Consider the following 11,465-nt stretch of genomic DNA (forward strand, 5'->3'; position numbering starts at 1 on the left):
TACATGCCAACATGAAATATACGCCAAACACATGCCATTCATGTCAACAAAACAAGTTATTAGAACATAAAATGAAAATGAAATCCACATTCTCTATGCTTTGTACTTCAGCAACAAAAGATGTCTGGTAGCTCTAGAAGATAAAGATTACCTCCATACACTATACATCACATTCTTCTTCCTGATCTTTTCCCTTGAACTTTGGCACTTACTTAATCATTGAGGTCCTTTTTCAGGAACATGAGCAGCCTTTAACATGGAAGATATCTGAATGTGGAATCCTACATACAGTAAGTTTCACCTTAAAAAAGAAAAAAAAAAAAAGAAACTTTTATAGTTTGTTATATCTGATCAACATTTGTGCTACTATCTGACTTGTATTTTAACTAGCTAAATAAAAATACCCTGTTAAGAGAGATGAGGTTTTTTTCCTTGCTGAGACTGGCTTTTTTTTCTTTAGATGGCAACAGCATGTGATGACCTCAACTTTCTCAGCAAAATTCAAATATGAATGTGTTCAGGTATGGGTCAGAGGACCTGGATACTGAAATATGAGTCCATCTGAGAGAAACATAGGTATCAACATGTAGCAGACCACAGTGGTGTTAAGGCATCACTCAGAAATCTCCCACATTCTTAAAAAAAATGGTGTCACACAAGGAGATGTGTAGTGCCTGATAACCAATAGGAGGTAGGGGTCTAGGGCTCTGCCACTATAAGCAACTACACATCCACTGGAGGCAATTGTTTATTTCCCAAAGTTTGCAATTCACGGGCCTTAGCCAAAAAGTACCAAGTAACTCTAATTTATGGCTGCCTGGTAGTATCTCTTGGGTTGCTCAGACTCCTTGAGATCAAGCCCTTAAACACAGCAGTGCTGACCTTGCATTCCTCAAATAGCCCAGGACTAAGAGATGCTACATCAGAATGATGCTGAGGAGCTATTTGGTACTGCAGTTATTCATGCCAAACTCAAAACAGAGTAAACTGGTTTGAAACGCAAAAAGGAACTTGCTTTCTCATTTGGCTTGATTCATTTGACTATCACCTTCAGGTTACTCAAGCTTACCTCCTTTCTTGTGGACCTGCTGATGAAGAAGTAAGCCTCTTCCACGTCCTGGGGTTGCAGATCATTCACAGCCACTACATGGTCTCCATGATTAAACAAACATCCCAGTCGGCAAGGACCAGTCCACTGTGAGACACTAGGGTATTTGGAGGACAGACAATAAAGGAAACATACGGGATATCCAGTTACTGCTAACAGAATGACAATGGCTGAACAGGATTGCATTTATGCCCTCTGGAAATAACACACAGGTGGAATGACTTTGCAACTTTTTGATCTGGTTCTAGCTGAAAACAAGCTGCTTCATCCATCCCAATGGGTCCTCCTGAAAGCGCACATGACACTGACATTGCAGCCTGTTAACTAGCAAGGTCACCAGTGAGAGTTGAGGATTCCAGTTCAGAAGCAGTCAGCCAGACTCGCTGCAGGTACATGTACGCTGCTGCAGATGTTTTAGCCCTGTGTTTGACTGAGATGATTTCCAAAGTCGTCCCAAAAGAATGGAATTAAAACTTATCATCACGTGTTTTATCTATGATATATAACTGCGAGGATCAGAGATCCACTGCTGTCCTGACAGGACCCTTATGGAAATTCCAGTATCTCTTTCCTGCTGGTCTCTGATGATGTCTCCTTGATGACAAGCTATTTAGAATTAGCTGACCTGACAATCAGACCTAGTGCTCTGTTGCAAATTCTTTCAATATGAATTTCCACTGAGAAAGCTCTGTAAATTTAGGTGTAGATCCAATTATTGAGATGGGGTCCCATTTCCAGTCTCTTTTACAATGGTATTTTTTCTTCTTGCTGATAGTGGCTGAAACAGAGTGACTTGCTGTGCACACAGTGCCCCTGATCGGTGTGAATATGAGAGCAACAGCAAAAGGCAGTCTCAGTGCTGTGTGGCAGTGAAAGATCAACAGGTAGCACAGGAGTACGCACTGAACGTTTTTCCTGCTCCCTCTTCTTTATCCTAGTCATTGATATTGAAGGTCTAGGGAGAGCACTAATTTCCAATGGGACTACTAAGAAGATGTATGTGCTCTAGCCCATAACACCTACTTGTGAAAATCTCTGTCCAGCACTCATTCCTACCACTGAACCAGTGCTGGGATTAATTTGGAGATAATTTTATGCTGGCATCCAACTGAAGTCAGCTTGATTTATGTAACGTAATTTAAGTTTTCACTTACAGCTCACACTTAGCTAGAGAGCCTCAGAATGCTCTGCAGGTGCTATTACTTAAATTACAAAATGATGTGATGTAGGTCAATAATATGAGGGACACAGGCTAACAGCCTAACGCGAAAAAAAGATAAGAAAGGATTTGATGAAAGAGAGTGAATCAATTAATTTACTAGGTTTGGAAATGGTTCCCTCTGTGCCCATAGGTTCCATGTTGTCACCCTTTCCGGTGACAGAGAGGTTTTATGGCTTTCCAAAGGATTGTCACCTCTTTCCACAAATCCCCTTTTTCTTCATAAGACTTAAGTGTACACAAGGGGGTACAGAAGTCAAATAAATGGGACTTGAAGTCTATCCCTTGTGTGTGCTTCCTAATTTTTGGCTTTATCATCAATAACAAAGAGTTATTAGCCACCTATACTAAAGTCTGCAAGATTTTTGGTTGAAGGGCCTCATTTACCCTATCACAAGATATATCCCCTCACTGTATCTCTGAGACATGCCATCATTGTGGTTCACCAGATCAAAGGTAAAACTGACTGGCAGTAATTAGCTGATTTCACACCAACATTAGAATAATAGCTTTTAGGGTGGGACTTCATCATTAATTATTACACAACATGCTCAGAGATCTCAATTCTATATAGCCCTTTTCAACAGCAGTTGAAATAGAAACTCAAGTACCTGAGGAGTCAGAAAGAGCAGAAAGGAATCACTGAAGTACCAGCACACACTGACCTTGCCCTGCTCTGCACTGCCAAAACCGTACATGGATGCGTATGGTTGTACACTTCTGTACCTACACTGATTGTCTCTCATTCACATCTGACAGGCACCATCACAAGACATGCAGAACTTACCATATTTGTCCTGCTGCTTCAGTAAGTTTTAGGTAACTGTTAATATCAGCCAGGGGGATGAAAATATCCAACTTCTGCAGCTGGGTCTCATCTGTAACTTGACTGTAAGAGAAAACATGAGAGACCAGGCATGCTCTACCAGTACCTCAACTGAAATCTTCTTCTGACAGATATGTCTTCTCTGCAATGAAAATGGAGAAGACACTTACCTGAGTAGTATAGACAATTGAACCACTGAAAGTGGTAACGAATTTTGCCTTCTCTGAAGGTCTGTCTGCTGGCTGGTGCTGCTTTCTGGGAGTTTTAGGTCTCTGTTTGCTTCCAAGACTTTTCGACATGCACCGTTGTCTTGGCGTTTGGGAGGAGACAGGAGTCCATCACGTCTGCACGTGAACTGGCAACTCTCATCCAGCAACCTACTGAAGAGGAATGGTGTTAAAAAATGAACTGGTTTTGGCCATTCCAGGTACTCTTGCTGTGTTTGAAGCTGGATCAAATAGCCATCACTGAAGCAAAGAATAACAAGTTCTTGTAGAATATCCAGTGGACGAAATTACAGCTAGGTAAAATAAACTCCTTCTAAAAACGGACCATAAGCCCCCAAATAAACCTTTTTAGTATTTAAAGACTATTTATTAAGCCTGAAAACATTCCAGCTAACAACATGCCTTGACAAAGAAATTGAGTACAGATTGTTGGCCTTGGCTGTACTGGCTTCTGCAGGGATGTAATGCTGTCCCCTGGGAGATACAATAACTCAGATGTGCTTGAACGCTTTTTAGATTTATTTGATAAGCCTTATAATGCCTGAAGCCAACTCCCCTCCACACCCCAAACAAGACTGTGGTTAGTAGCAAAAGCTGCTCTTAGTATATTTTAACTCAGACGGCATAGGCTTGTGAGGTTTCTATAGTAATTCTCTCCAGGGGCTCTGAAAGACACAGATGAGCTTGAATAAGTGTATTGGAATAAACTGGTTTGTGGGTCTGCATTTCCAACTGCCTCCCACTATGTGGCATAAGACTTGACTGTCTGTAGGTGGCAGGCCATAGCTAACAGCTACTGACCAGTCCTCTGGCTCAGGAGGTATAGTTTTACTGTGTAGGCACACTTCTCTTCAGTATACTGTGCTATATCGTGGAGATTGTAAAATCTCCTTGTAGCACTACAACTGTGACACAAAGTTCATGTCTTTCTTTCTGACATGCCAAACACTGTACCTTCAAAGTACACAGCATCAGACCCATTCTTCGGATGTGAAAATGGAAGGAAGGTGATGACCTACTCAGGATCACATAACTTCTTACTGGAAAAGCTGGGAGCTAATGCCCCCTTTCTCTTTTAACCACTAGATAATGCTGCCTGCTTTGGAGAGTACCTGTCTGAAAGGTTGCTGGAGCTTGGCTGCAGTATCTGAGTAAAGTGGTAGGCTGTTACGTCATGAAAACCTAGAAAAAGTATGAGTCAACAAAAAGTGCTGCATCCTATAGTCAGAGCCTGTCTAAATACATGAGTTTGCAATTTGAGTTTAAATTTCATGTTGATGAGTTTCAATTTCACTCTGGTATTCCCACAAGTTCTGAACTTTCTGAACCAAGACCAAAGAAGGACTCATTCAAACAAGACGCAGCCTCTAGATATTGTTATGTAAATACCACAAATGACAGCTCTATCTTTACCACTATGTCACTTTTAATTTGCAAGTTGTTACTTACAGTGATTTCATTGACATATAAATGTTCTCCTTTACTGGGCTCTTCCGCACTGGCTTCTCTTGCACAGGGACATCAGACCCAGCTGTGGGATCAGGCTTTGATACTTCAGTAGTGCACTGTTGGAAAGACATAACAACACAAGATGTAAATATCCTTGCTCTGCCTACAGAAAAAATCTTCTTAATTTCCTTATTTTGTTCAGTGCTCATGCTGTTTAAACACATTGGCTAATATAGCTTGGCTTTCCCCAAATAAGTCATTTCCCAGAAACCACGAGCTAGAAAGGTGGTTGGAACTTAGAAGTTAATGTTATTTGGTATTATCGACACTACCATTTGCTTTCCTTTCAGGCTGGGACATAACCAGCTATATTCTAAAGTACTACACAAAAATTTTGCTAGGTTTTAATTTCAGCAGGTTGAAAAAAGAGTCTTGTACTTTGGGTGTGCTTAACTTAAAGCACTTAGATTATATGACAAAATCATATTGTTAATGTCCTTCAGTTAGCTGTATACTCTTTGGAGAGAGGCTGTGACTTCTGCAGAAGACTGACCACCTAGCTTCTCTTGACCACGAACTACCCGGGAAGCCTAAAGAAATTAGCCTCCCAAATTAGATGCCAAAATTTGTTTAAAATTACTGTATGATTCCTCTTGCTCCCTTGTTTCACAGTGAAATGTAGATACTAAAATGTTTCACAGCGTTTTTAAAGTACTGCTTCATTTTATGCAGCTTACTGATGCTTCCACAGAATTACATTTTAAAATATATAAAAATAATATACAACTACGTTTTCTAAATGAATTTTTCACTTCTGAAAAAAAAAAAACAACTGTGATACAACAGGCAAAAGCCATTTACAATGAAACAGTCAATTTGAGGAATTTCAACAAAATCAGCAATGTTTTTGTCAAAATGCCACTTTCTACCAGAAAGATCCTTTGAATGAGTTCAGTGTATTTTTTCTTGTACAAACAAAAGCTCTATTACCTACTGCTTTATCTACGTATTTCTTTTGCAAGGTACTAGTGGTTCCTCATACCAGTTCCTCTTTGGCTCATTAAATGTCTCCTGTCTCCTTGGAGCTATTAACAAACCAGCAGAACTCGCAACTGATAAACTACCTTTGCTAAAATATTGCTGGGAGTTTGGTAATAGTCGTCTTCGTCCTTTTTGATGTCTTCATCTGTATCTGATGATAGCAGATTTTCCTCGCTCTTTCCCAGATTTTTATCCTGTTAAAAGAATGGTTTTGTATTTAACAGGTTCAGTTACATAGATTGTTTAACATGTATTTTTCCATTTACATGGAGAAGTAATAGAACCAGCAAATATCCACAGAAAACATGGGAAGATATGTTTCTCCTTGAAGAGAGAGATGCTCAGAGCCAGTCTGTTTTAGGAACAAGCTTTCTGTAGTTGTGCTCCTACTCATACTTTTGAGATCCACTGTACATGGACAAAACTGGTCACTTCTCATAGATGGATTTGTAGTAACCAGGCAGTTGCAATTGACTGCATGTTCACAACCTGTTACTTTGTTTAAAAATCAAGTGGATTAAACATTTCATGTATGAATCTTCACGCATTTAGGGTCACTTGTGTGCAAAAGATTCTTTATTTGCATGCAGTTCTATAAAGTCCTTACACTAGGAAAAAAATCTGTAGAAAATCTAGAAGTGGATCAGGAGGTATTTGTCCTTTTTAAGAACCTTTTAACTGCCATCAAGTAAAGAATGAATTTGGGATTTCCCTGACTAATGAGAAATCTATTAACTCATACTTCTCCATGAACTAGAACATACCCCCGAGGGCTGGAGATCTGACATTGAATCCTTTGTGTCCTGAGTGATATTCTGCCTTCATAAATACCTGAAATACTAAGTTTGCAGCAATTTGGTAAGTCAAGGAGAAATTAATCCCTCCACCAAGTTTACCTTTCTAAGTCACAAAGATAAATTATTTATTTTTATGTCTCCTTGTTGATTTCACTACAATGAAGAGTATGGTAATTAGTATCTAGCTGCCTCCCAATACAATTCCCCATGCCATGTTTGTGATGCAAAAGTTTTTTATCTCTCCACTTACATCCTTGGTTTCCATGGTGATCATTTTAATAATTGCTAAATAAGCCACAGAATATATTACTGTTTTCAAGGTAAAGTAAATTAAACTAATTACTCTTTTACATATGAAGAGAAGAAACTGGCATTGAATAGAAATTAAAGATGATGAATGTATTTTTGTTCCTTGTTGGTATAAATGACATAAAAAGCCACCCATGCTGTAGGAGTCAGAACAAACCTACAAACGGTCCTTCAAGAAGTGCATAACAAAACCCCCGCAGGAACAAGACTGGCTCTGTGGTCATGATCTAAAGTAATGAATGAGTTTCCTAGTGACTTTTCAGGGGCTTGGAATCAATCAAACAGGTAAACGCTTGGGGGAAAAGGGGAAGGAGGAGGTGATTTTATGAAGTCTTGAGATCCTCCATCTCCTAGGAAATCTCAGAGAGCAGATGGCACTCATCAGCTTCCCAAACTGAGCCTTCAATCACTGACAGTGGCTACCTTTTGCCAAATACAGTGTTTCTCCTTGGCACTACTGCAGCACTGCGTTTCCCTAAAGCATTTTGCCTATGTCTCTGTTCCTTCAGGTGCTTTACAACCAGAGCAGTGCAGTTAACCTCAGTGTCTAATTATTCTCAGACGTACAGCTAAATGAGTTCTTTAAGCCTCTGATGAACCATGGTGTGGATTTACATTAGAGAGAAAGAGATTATGGAGAAAATTTGCTGTAGAACAAGATGGAAATGATACCTGGAGAACAACTGAGTAATTGTTTGTTATAGGCTCCTCAGGGAAAGTTATGTGTTGCCCTGGGACAGAGGAACTTACCTTTCAAAAAATCAGGTGTGTCTAACAGATATTGAAGCCAGACTCCTGACAAGGATGCCTAGGTGCCTGCAATACAGTAATGAGCAGTATGGGGTGATGCAAGTCAGGGCTCCTTATTTTGATGTATTTTGGGTATTGAAAGCTGTCAAAATAGCTGATACTGAATTGCTGAGTCAGATGGAGTTTGGTAGCTCCAAAACGTAGGCTGAAAGGGAGCCAGGTTCCCAGACCTCTCCAAGGTCCCTGCCTGAGTGACTAGACTCAACTGACATTGATAGGCCTGCTTGCATGAGTAACTGCTACTGACCAAAGAGTTTTCAAGATCTGGGCCTGAATGAGGGAACCACCGATAAAAAGCAAAACGAATCAGATACTAGAAATGTGGAGTCATACTTCTAACAGGAAGTAAACACAAGGGATTAACCTGGAGTCAGCTGTCTAGACATCACTGAGCAGAGAATAGATCTGGAGATGTTAGCAGATGCTAAACGTATGAAGCAAATGAAATATTTTTATCAAATGAACAAACGTTTTTGTTTCTTGTTAGCTCTATGGCAAAGTTATTTATTTTCACACATGCTGAAACTGAAATATGAGCTTCCTGCTATTCCCTCTGCTTCAAGCTAAAAAGGTAAAATCCAAATTCCTTATCTTTTAACCCTCGTGGTCAGTCTGTCCTAGTCTGAACAGCTGCATATAATACATGCTCTCTGAGAAATCATAAGTATGAGAAGAATTAATGAATGAGACAAAAAAGGCATGTGTAAGAAAGAGACAGAAAGAGAGCCTTGGTATGCATCCAGAGCAGCACTAGTTAAAATCAGACTAAGGGTTAACTCAATGTATTTCAGAGGTCAGACTCACAATTGAATTATTGCAACTTCATAAAGTACTGTGCATCAGCTGAGCTGTGCTAACCGCCCATGGCATTGCAATGCAGTTTCAACTATTTTCACTACTTTCCACTAAATTTAGCTGTATTATCTCATACTTGCTGCCAGCCTATATACATGGATGGTGACTGCAGCATGTGATTTACTACCCTGTTAGCTATGACAGCAGAACAGATTCTTTTCCCTGTATCTCAGCCACTCCAGATCATAGTCCAATGCACAAACTGCTAATAAAGATGGGTTTAAACTCAACTGCCAGACTGCATACTGGAGTGGTAGAGCCTTGGTTGTGCTTTCTGTTCTGTTGACTCTGCTGCAAAGGCAGTAATCCAGGACAGAGGATGGGTGAAAACTATCCGAAACTGCTGCAGGTTCAGGGAACACAGGTCAGAACACTTAGCCAATAATACATGATAGCATTCATCATTGCATCTTTTAAAATCATTTCTGCCAGATATGGAAGCTAAATTACTTGAAGTCATATTTATGCTGATAGAAGGTCAGTCCTGAGGTGTGCCTCAATTTAACAAGCCCTTGTCCTATAGTTCAATTACATTGATTCAATTGCTACTGGCAGAGGCTGCAGAAAGAAACCATTTAGAAAGAATGTGGCACAGCTGAGAAATGTGATGGGAGGAGCAAATCCCCAAGCAGTGCAACTTCAGAGTTTTCTTGATAAGTTTGAGAGAGATGCCGTAAGTTGCAATTGCTGCACAGAAACTCTGAGAATCCGCCCCTACGAAGCAAAGTAAACAAAGGGTATTTCAAGCAAGTTCTTAGAAGGTTATTTTCAGTGCTAAACAAAACAACAGACTAACTATATTTAGGAAACTTTCACAGTGAAAACCAACTCAGTGTGCTGGGGAAGTAGGTGAATAATCTATAGTTACAGATACTAAGGTGAAATAAGAGCCAATAGTCACTTCCGCAGACCGAACAAGTCAAAAGCTGTTTGATTTGTTCTGCTCACCAGGCTTGGAAAAACTCCTCTTGGTGAGTCACACCGAGCCTGATGAAGACCAGGATCTGAATTAGGCCTATTCTTGTCTTCTGAGGGACCATTCTCCTGTATACAAAAGAAAAAAGTTGATTCCTCCTAAAGGTGCTTCACCTGCATTCAGCTTGCCATTTGCACACAATTTTGTGACTAGAGAAAACCAACACTCCCTTGGCTGCTATTCAGCCTATCACCAGAGGATGGGGACTGCAATTGCTTTGGGACAGCAGCAATGCTTTTCTTCTTAAATATTGAGGGGGAAGATCTGGAAGGCACAGAGGAACTGGACCTGAACTCCCCTCTAGGCTTTACAGCCTGAAGAGAGAGACAAAGAAAAGCACAATCACAAAACAGGAGGAATGTGGGAGGCAGCTGTCAAAACAATCATCACATGGCTTTGCCAAGACATGTCAAAGTGAATCTGCAGGGGCTTATTTTATGCCCACTAATCTTTGCCAGCCAATGAATATCATTTCTCATTGCCACCTGCCTTTACTTACATGCAGACTTTCCTCAAAAGTCTTTCCTATGTGGAAACTCTCTGATGTTATCATCCAGGTCCTACTCAGGAACCCCACCAGAGAACAGAACAGACCACCTGGGCACCCATTGCACAAGCTCTAGAAGATCTTTTTATGGAAAAAAGCAACTATACAAATCAAATTTCCCGTCACCCCTAGGAGCAAACTCATTATTAAGGCTGGCTAATCTGTTTACCTTCTGGTAGCTTTGCCTTTCCGAGAAACTGGTTGTATCTACAGAATTCAAGAATAGTGGCAAAGAGGAGGGCCGGCTTCTAACTTCTGGATTTGGAAGATCTTGGTTCTAAAAATAAGATGACAGCAGTGTTAGAAGACAGGCACCTGATGGGCATGGACTACAATGTACCAACACATCCCACTAGTCCAAATTTTACTTCTAATGGGTCCGAGAGGTTGTCTACACGGCATTTTTCAGGCAGATACAAATTTGCCCTGCTTGCACTTTGAGCTGAGTGGAAGCTGTAGGGACATAAGTAGCTTAGTGCTGAGTCTGAACTAGTAGGCCTGGCTGGCTGACAAGGTGCAGAAATTTGGGCCTGAGCTTGAACTAACAGAGCTTCCAGCTGCTCCTACATCGACTGACTAGAAGTGGATCAGTTTGTAAAACGGCATGTAAATATAACTAAAAAGCACACGGTAAGTATAACACACAAGTTTTCATTCTGATGCATCAAAGGTGCAATTCATTGCAGCATAACGTCAATCATGTCCTAACTTCCATGTGGCTTACTCTTCAATGTAAAATCAATCCCAGCGCAGACAGACTGTGCAATGCCTGCTTAATACATAAAGACAGGGTACAGGATTTGTATGGAAAATGAATTTCTGATTAACCAAGGCAAGAGCCAACTTGCAAGGCCAAAATCAGGAAAATTCCCTTGCACAGGTTTCTAATGAAATTACAAACTTCTTTCTTTCTTTCTAAAATCAAGTGCAGTAACATGTCACCTGAGGGCAGCATCCATCTCTTTTGGCCTCCCTGCAGATTGAAGATATCACAGTGACCCAGTCCTCTATTTCCTGCCTGTAGGTTGGAATAACAGAAATGAAAACCTACTCATAGGTAAAACACAAGGAAAACGCATTTGCCTACCCACTTCTTCCTATGGGGCCCAAAATAATGCTTCCTGAAATCAACAGGGAAAATCTGCACCGTCCTTTCAAGCGGGAGTGCTCGGGTGGCCATAGCCAGATGGCAAAGTTTGACCTCGGAGAGGGGCAGCCCAGGACTGGGAGCTAAAAGGTATGCTGGGGGCTGTGTGTGCGTGTGCAGGAAAACATGGAGAGGGAAAGCGACGGGAAGGGGG

The 11,465-nt window shown here is 40.7% G+C and overlaps 1 protein-coding gene across 1 annotated transcript in view; it reads right to left on the reverse strand.

Annotated features, from left to right (window-relative positions):
- Positions 1-232: 232 nt before the first annotated feature.
- Positions 233-11,465, reverse strand: part of PLEKHS1 (pleckstrin homology domain containing, family S member 1) — a 15,461-nt gene continuing 4,228 nt past the window's right edge. Inside the window, exons 5-14 of the mRNA XM_009579686.1 lie at positions 11,107-11,182; positions 10,334-10,441; positions 9,590-9,685; positions 8,718-8,720; positions 5,954-6,064; positions 4,830-4,945; positions 3,324-3,533; positions 3,115-3,216; positions 1,070-1,205; positions 233-301 (exon numbers count right to left, since the gene is read on the reverse strand). Coding sequence (XP_009577981.1) covers positions 233-301; positions 1,070-1,205; positions 3,115-3,216; positions 3,324-3,533; positions 4,830-4,945; positions 5,954-6,064; positions 8,718-8,720; positions 9,590-9,685; positions 10,334-10,441; positions 11,107-11,182 — 1,027 coding nt within the window. The remainder of the gene's footprint in view (positions 302-1,069; positions 1,206-3,114; positions 3,217-3,323; positions 3,534-4,829; positions 4,946-5,953; positions 6,065-8,717; positions 8,721-9,589; positions 9,686-10,333; positions 10,442-11,106; positions 11,183-11,465) is intronic.

Source organism: Fulmarus glacialis, unplaced genomic scaffold, assembly GCF_000690835.1.
Source record: "Fulmarus glacialis isolate BGI_N327 unplaced genomic scaffold, ASM69083v1 scaffold10616, whole genome shotgun sequence".
NCBI classification, from domain to species: Eukaryota; Metazoa; Chordata; class Aves; order Procellariiformes; family Procellariidae; genus Fulmarus; species Fulmarus glacialis.